General features: G+C 35.5%; 1 protein-coding gene and 1 non-coding gene across 2 annotated transcripts; both read left to right on the top strand.

Moving 5' to 3' along the window:
- Positions 1–1,499: 1,499 nt before the first annotated feature.
- On the top strand, positions 1,500–1,573 carry TRNAN-GUU (transfer RNA asparagine (anticodon GUU)). Its single transcript has one exon. It is a non-coding gene; the product is annotated as a tRNA-Asn (tRNA).
- A 65-nt stretch (positions 1,574–1,638) lies between these two features.
- On the top strand, positions 1,639–5,721 carry LOC107813691 (uncharacterized). The gene is made up of 7 exons (XM_016638982.2): positions 1,639–2,482; positions 3,570–3,658; positions 3,765–3,840; positions 4,283–4,332; positions 4,432–4,779; positions 4,950–4,988; positions 5,439–5,721. The coding sequence occupies exons 1-7, from the start codon at positions 2,302–2,304 to the stop codon at positions 5,613–5,615; spliced, it is 960 nt and encodes a 319-aa protein (XP_016494468.1). The 5' UTR covers positions 1,639–2,301; the 3' UTR covers positions 5,616–5,721.
- Positions 5,722–8,099: the final 2,378 nt, after the last annotated feature.

Raw genomic sequence — 8,099 nt, 5'->3', positions numbered from 1 at the left:
GCGCCATCATGACTCCTGAGGGTAGAAAATCCGGGTCGTGACACATTGGGTACCCGAATGGTTGTGAGATCGCTTGACATAAATAAAGATCCATTTCGGCCTCAAGAAAATGATGAAGAGCTCGTTGGCGATGAAACTCCATATCTTAGTGCAATTGAGGTACTGATGTATCTTGCCAACAATACCCGATCAAATATTGCTTTTGCAGTAAACTTATTAGCAAGATTCAGCTCCTCCCCAACAAGAAGTTATTGGAACGGTGTTAAGCATATAGTTAGATATCATCTATGAACTATAGATATGAGATTGTTTTATTCTAATGAATTCAAGTCAGAAATGATTGGCTATGCCGATGTAGGTTATTTGTCTGATCCACATAAATCCCAATCTCAAATATGTTATTTGTTTACATATGGAGGTACAACTATACCATGTCGTTCAATGAAATAGACAATAGCTGCCACATCTTCAAATCATGCTGAGGTAATAGTCATTCATGAAGCTAGTCGGGAATGTATTTGGTTGAGATCAATGACTCAACATATTCAGGAAATGTGTGGTTTTCTTATGAAAAAGGATAATCTAACTACACTATATGAAGACAATGCTGCTTGTATTGCTCAACTGAAAGGAGGATACATCAAAGGAAACATAACAAAGTACATTTCACCAAAGTTATTTTTCACGCATGATCTTCAACAAAATGGTGAAATTAATGTTCAACAGATTCGTTCATGTGAAAATTTTGCTGATCTGTTCACTAAGGCATTACCAACCTCAACATTTGAGAAGTTGAGACTGAAGATTGGAATGCAGCATCTTCGAGAAATAAAGTGATGTTTTCATGAGGGGGAGTAAGATATGCGCTGTACTTTTTTTCCCTTAGCTTAGGTTTTGTCTCACGGATTTTTCTGGTAAGGTTTTTAACGAGGCAGCAAATAAAGCGTATTGCCTATATGTATACTCTTTTTCCTTCACTAAGATTTTTTTCCCACAAGATTTTTTTTAGAAAGGTTTTAACGAGGCATATTATCTATTTTTGGACATCCAAGGGGGAGTGTTATAAAATCTTTAGTAAATGTGGATGTCCACTACTCCCACTACTTTCATCCATGATGTAAATAACCTCACACTACTCATCACTATTATGGTTGTAACTCCCACACCTCCATAACCCCTCCCCATGATCTTCCCCCATGATCTCAATTGTTAATGTCATGTTTAAGACAATCATTTTGTAACCTTCTATGTAATAGTATAAATAAAGGCATGAAATGTGATGTGAGATACACTTGAACACTTGACGAAATAAGAAAGTTATCTTTTCTTCTCTTATTCTACTTATATTCTTGTTTTATGTTGTTACTTTGTGCTACATTTCTTAATAAGTATTTCGTATTTTAACTAACATTAGCAATTTAATGGTTTTTCACGAAAGTAAGAGCACACCTAAAGAAAATTCCAATATAATGGATTGTACTGTATAATGACAACATGAAGCTGGAATAGCTCAGTTGGTTAGAGCGTGTGGCTGTTAACCACAAGGTCGGAGGTTCAAGCCCTCCTTCTAGCGTCTTTATCCTCATTTATTTTAGTTTTTGCAGACTTATCCTCATTTATTTTAGTTTTTGCAGACTTATCCTCATTTATTTTAGTTTTTGCAGACTGCTGTCTTCGCTTAGAATTAATTAGCTATTCTTTTTGTTTAAATTGACTTTTACTTCATAAGAGACATAAATGATTTAGTGAAATATAAATAAATTAACAAAAAAAAAAAAAAACTTTATCAATTCTGATTTATGTTGATCTTTTGGATAGCGTCTTCAACTTTCCTTTTTTGGTTTTTGTTTTGAGACTAGTGTCTTCACTTAGTATTAACTGTTTTTTGGTTTGAGTTGACTTTTACTTCATAAGAGATATGAATGATTTGGTAAAATATTCATAAATTAACAAAAAAACTTTATTAATTCTGGTTTATTTTGATTTTTTGGTTGTTAAGGTAGTGCAAATTTAATTCAGAACTGTATCTATTTTCTCAGGAAGTTTGCCTTTATTTTAAGGATAACTGTTCTTCGATTTGATTTTAAAAAACCAACAATATTTGATTATATTTATAAATTAGAAAATTGACATAAATTCAAAATTTTAAAGAAAATGCTTTTTTCTACTTTCTCAGAGAAAAGCAGCCTAACGGGTCTGCAACTATTTGAAGAATCTAGCTGAACAAAACACTGCGCTTTTGTACAGTTTGTTCCATACTTAAGACTGAGAATTTGTAGAAAAGGGAAGGAAACAGTGCTAATGGATACGGACAGTACAAGTAGCAGCAGCAGTAGTAATAGCAATGGCGTGATAGTTACTGCAGATAAAGAAAGAAGGATGAGAATAGAGAATCCTTTTACTTTGAAGGTGGGTCAAGTATTTACTGGCTTTGGCATTGGTTGTGGGATTGGAATTGGTGTTGGTCGCCCTTTAAATCTAGGTACTCTTCACTCCTTCTCTTTTCTTCTCATTCACCAAAAAATAAATCATGAAATTTGAAGATTTTTGGAAACCTAAAGAACGGGAACCCAAGAATTCAAGTAATTCATTTAGGGGTTGTAATTTTGTTTGGTGTGTGTGTGTTTGTTAATGACTTAAATGTGTAAAGTTTAAATCTTTATGTTGTTGGTAGTGGTTGATATCCAATTTTTGCATGTTTTGTGCTATTTGATGTAATGTAATATTGCATTGTTTGTTCAAATCCCACTGGAAGCAAAAACACTAGATGATTTCTTCCATCTATCCAACCATTGGTGGACACAGTGACGCGCTACCTGTGATGGTGGGAGGTAACATGTATCCCGTGGAATTAGTCAAGGTGTGCACAAGCTGCCCAGGCACTATGGTTATCAAAAAAAATATTGCATTGTTTGTCTATGGTGTGTCTATGTGTTAATTCAAGCAACTCATTTTTGGGGTTTAAGTTTGTCCATGTGGGGTGTGTGTATGTGTTTGTGTGTTCTCTAGAATTAAAAGCATAAATTTGAAAGATTTAAGTTGTTCCTAATGGTTGGTATACTTTTTCTGCCTGTTTTGTGCTATTTGATGTAATGTTGCGTTTGGTTAGTCAGACTATATGCGTGCTTAAGTTCTGGCTGTTAGTGATCAGATTGTTTGCTGGGATTTAGAGATAACAAAGTTGCAGGCTAGGGGTTAATGTTCCTTTAGATGCCTTTTCATGGAAAAGAGCAATTAATCTACTCTAATAGGGTTGATGCTTTTAGTTGAACAATGTAGCGAACACGAGTCATTGATCTGTTGTACGATGCTATACATGGATAAATGTGATGCGTGATTGAGCAATCTAAATTGTATGCAGTTTGTGTGGTTTTATCAGCTTGCTAGTCACATCATCGTATTGGTGTCAATAACAATCTAATCCTGTTCAGCGTTTCTGTGTTCTTGTGACTATCGGATCCCTAGTATCTAAGCATGAAAGGGATTATGATATGAGATACTCTATATTATAGGACTCTCTATCCTTTTAGATTGATATCTCTTTATCACTAAACTTACCTTGGTTTTAGGTGCAATACCAATGCTAAATCAAGTTATGACTGCCACTAGAGGCGCAACGGATGCATTTTCTGGAGTTGGAAGACATGTTAATAATTCTGTATGTTAATTTGTTGAATTGTCTTCATATAGCATTGTGATCAATATACCTTACAAATTTGTTCTTGTGATGTTTTTCTGATTTTATTTCTTTGTCTTTTCTGTAGTTGAGGAAGGTTGGGGCAAAAGGCATTGAAGCAGGCATTGGATGCGGAGTAGGTTTTGGACATGGTTTTGGAGTTGGTATGTAGACTTAACTCTTTCTTTGTTAAAGGTTATATGTTGCATTGAGGATGATTTATTTTGAAGTGGAAAATTGCTAAAATACAGTGATGTTGCTAACCACTTTATGTGCACTCTTTATTTAGAGGATATTGAGTTGAAGACTTAAATCTGTTGATCATGGCCAGGTTGCCATGGGTGTTTCAAGAAACAGTAGAGTTAACTGTTTGAGTGATAGATACCTTAGTCAAGGCTAATTGGGCTTATTGGAATGTAAACTTGTGTCATCTTTGAACCACAGGCTTGGTACTAATTGCGGCCACAAACTCTGGGAATGATATAATGGAAGAAAGAAAAAGGAAATAGCTGAATCACAAAGACTTTATTTTATAAAGCCGTGTTATGGCAGATTCTTCTAAACATTTCTGTTGTTAAATAGCAAAATCTTGGTGGTGTATGTCAGGTCTTGCTGTGAAGCGCAGAGTAGTGGATCAGATTCAGTTGTTTTTAATTGTATGTATTCTCTCCATAGTGTTGTTGCCGCTACCTGCTGAGTTTGCCCTCATCCTCCACACTTTCAAAGGTTTTAACATAACTTCTCTCAATCTGCAGCAAGCCATGACTAAATTAATGATGAAGTCTGGAATGTCGACCGGCTTGTCTGTTGGTCAAGGCATTCTTCCACCGTCCTTGCAAGCTGGCATGAGGACAATCAATGAAGCCTCTAATCAGAATCCACTGGGAAGTGTCAATTCACTTGAAGTGAAGGTCCCTCATAGTTCTTCTGTGGGCTTGCTTACAGATACAAACACAAGTTCTCTCTCTTCTCATGAAAATGAAACTTCAAGAACTAATGTTAGCTCTTCAAATACATCATATAGCAGTCGAACTGAGAAGGTTCTTAGCAATTTTCTGCAGAGTCCACTTTTGAAGGATGAAGGCAGTACAGCAAATGGGCTGGTATGTGAAGATGAAACACATTACTTATAACATTATACACTAAGCGTAATTTTGTGAGGTCTCTTTAGACTTGTTGTATATTGTGCTAAGGATGAGATTGATAATTGTTAATTGAAATAGGATGTTGCTAACATGTATTAGTTCTAATTCTTCTACTTCTGTATTTGCAGTCGGAACGTTTGAGATCAGAGAACAACCTTCTTCATATTGTAAGTTTTCACTCTGACTATTTATTTAGAAGCTAACTCTTTTCCTTTTCCTTTTTTAAACTTAAAATAATATTGCAAGTAAATTGTAATATGAGGAAGATTGATTAGACCACTTATTAACGATGTCCTTAATAGAATATTGACTTACATTGCTAAAACCTAGGAAACGGTTAGTGTATAATGTTATAAGTAAATGCATACCACTTTGGTCATATTTAACAGACAGATGAATTTGTGGTTAAGCACTCCTTTGTCTGTTGTAAATGCATACCACTTTGGTTTACAACGTATTAACTCAGTTTATCACTGCTTTTGTTTCTTTTCCTGAATAAATTTATCTATTCAAGATTCAATTGTTTAACTGCTGAAATGGCTGGGAAAAAGTTTTTATCTGTTGGTTTATGTTTATATGGCGTGTGAAGTACTGAAAATATGTTTGGTGCATGATAGGTGTTGAAACACCAGCAAGTGATTGACGAGCTCATGCAGGAAAATGAAAAGCTTCGCCAGATACTAGTGAAAGACTTGAAAGTCTCGCCCAGTAAACTCCATACCAGCTACTCTAATGGAAGTAAATTTCCATGTACTGAATGTTTTGAGTGCCGTAGAAAACAAAGGAGACGATGAATGTAATTTCTTTTCTTTTTCTTTGTTTTGATAAGATGAATGAAAGGAATATCTTATGGTCTTTTTCTACATCACCCAAGCAATGAAACCGAAAAGCTGACCTTCTATTTTTGCCTTTGCGGATCTGCAACTGATTTTTGATTGTTGTATGAAAGCTTTTTGGCACATGCAAATAAGTTGCATCTGGATTAAAGCTTAAAGCCACAAAAGTGTATGTAGGATGTTAGGAAGAGAAAGCTACTCTTACTTAGTGCCGCGATGCACATATGTTTATTTGTTTCGATAATTCGTTTTAACTTTAGCTCCAGAATGCTGGAAAACAGAAAGAAAGTCAGGCGCTTTCTCTTTACTTTGATTATGGCTGATATTTGGAGAATCTAATGTTATACTGTAGTCAACCTTGGCTTTTGAACTAGTAATTGCTTGGAAATTTACATGAAAGTCAAGTTTCTTGTATTTCTTATTTTTAGATCTTCGTTATTACACGTAGTGTCTTTTGTTTTTTTCTTGTTGTTGTTAGTGTTGGTTGCTCCTTGTTTACTGTTTCTTAGGCCGAGGGTCTATCGGAAACAACCTCTCAACCTTCACAATATAGGGGTAAGGTCTGTGTATACACTATCCTCTACAGACCCCCACTTGTGGAATTACACTGGGTTTGTTATTGTTGTTTGAAGTTCAGCAGAAATAGCGGTAAAAAGACATGTAAGAACAATGTCTTTTATTAAGCTGAGTGAAAATGTTACAAGATAGCTGTAACAAATAAAAGTTGATAAGGTCTGCGTACACAGTATCCTCTCCAGACCCCACTTGTGGGATTACACTGGATTTGTTGTTGTTGTTTGAAGTTTCAAAGAAGTAGAAATAGCGTTGAAAAGACATGTAAGAACAATGTATTTTATTAAACTGAGTGAAAATGTTACACGATAGCTGTAACAAATAAAAGTTGATAAATGACACCTCATTGTTCCTTAAACTCACACACATGAATGATCCTCAAGAATCAAGGACAAAGTGAAACAACAATAATGAAAAACAACACTGTAAAATATATTAAAATGCAATAAAGAATACACAAACAGGTAAATTATTTTCAATCTACAGCAAATGTGAAAGATAATGAGCATCAAGTTAGAAGAAGAGTGCTGCACTCCCAATAAGTGCTACCATGGCCATGCTACTTCCATGCACAAAAGCACTTGATGGCAACACAGCATGAGTAGGTGCAGGAGCCGGTGATGACACAGGCCCCGGTCCCATGGGTGCAGGAGGAGAGGCAGGCATGAGGGGTGCCATATCAGGTGCACCTGGGGCTGGTGATGAGCTAACTGATGGACCAGGACTCATTGTTGGAGGAAATGCCACTGGTGCTGGTGGTGACATAAAAGGTGGCATGGCGATTGTCGGTGGGGCTGCCATGCTAGAAGGTGGCATTGTGGGTTCTTGTGCAGCAGAAAGAGCTAGAAATGTAAAGGAAAGGGAGAGCACTGACATGACACATGATGTGGCCATGACTCTCTTGTGAAAAAATTTGACTTCTTTCACAGGAAGCACAAGAGAGGGTTCTTGAATAGAATGTACAAGGTTTTAGAGGAAGTTTGTGTTCTGAGGTATTTGTTTAAGGTGGATATATATAGAGAGAGAGGACAGTCTACTCAAAACTTTGCAAAGTTTGTGGTTAAGCACTCCTTTGTCTGTTGTAAATGCATACCACTTTGGTCATATTTATCAAAATGGAATTGATTTTGACATAAACGTGGTGGCACATTAACAAGTAAGAAGTATAATATAAGATAATATTATAATATATTTATGAAAAGACGCCTTTTAAGGTCCATAACCCGTTCATCCAATCAAATTTAGATTATAATAGGCCTCATTTGGATTATACAAGCTACAATTAGAAAAGTTTTTCCAAATTGATAACTGACTATCTTTGTCTTAAAAATTACTTCGTTCCCCATCCTGATCAGAATACTTTCCCCGACTCAAAAAAATAAGTTAAAGGAAGTTTTTTCTTCGAAAACTAGAAACAAGTATTTTTATTCTACAAAAACATTTTCTGAAAAATAATTTACATACGCATTTTTCTCCAAACAAAAGCTTTTCAAACCTAAATACAACACCAATAATGTGGGGTTTGGACGTGTCTGCAGACACTCCCTGCAAGTCTTACTCCCTTTGATTCATATTATCGTCTTTAATAATTTTACGCCATTTAAGAATGACATATAAAATTCTTAATTATAAGAGTATTTGTTTTGACTATCACTCGTCTCTCCTTAAATGTTTTACGCCAGTTAAACTTGCCTAAGAACAGCTTGCATCTTCTCTACGCTATTTCTTATTGTATTTTCTCATCCCTTTTTAGCACGAGAGCCAACAGACTTACAAGTCTTAGGATCTTGAATTTGATGTTGAGAGTTCTAATAGTTGACTCTAGAGGTGGTATACATTAACAACGTTTCTTCTACTGGAATGCTTGAA

Source organism: Nicotiana tabacum, chromosome 8 (assembly GCF_000715075.1).
Source record: "Nicotiana tabacum cultivar K326 chromosome 8, ASM71507v2, whole genome shotgun sequence".
Classification (NCBI taxonomy): domain Eukaryota; kingdom Viridiplantae; phylum Streptophyta; class Magnoliopsida; order Solanales; family Solanaceae; genus Nicotiana; species Nicotiana tabacum.
This window is presented reverse-complemented; position numbering and strand designations above follow the sequence as displayed.

Excerpts from the sequence above, each read along its gene's own strand:
- LOC107813691 (XM_016638982.2), top strand. The coding sequence starts at position 2,302 with ATGGATACGGACAGTACAAGTAGCAGCAGCAGTAGTAATAGCAATGGC. Across the intron at positions 3,841-4,282 it reads TGGACATGGTTTTGGAGTTG|GTCTTGCTGTGAAGCGCAGA; the intron begins GTATGTAGACTT and ends GGTGTATGTCAG. Across the intron at positions 4,333-4,431 it reads AGATTCAGTTGTTTTTAATT|CAAGCCATGACTAAATTAAT; the intron begins GTATGTATTCTC and ends CTCAATCTGCAG.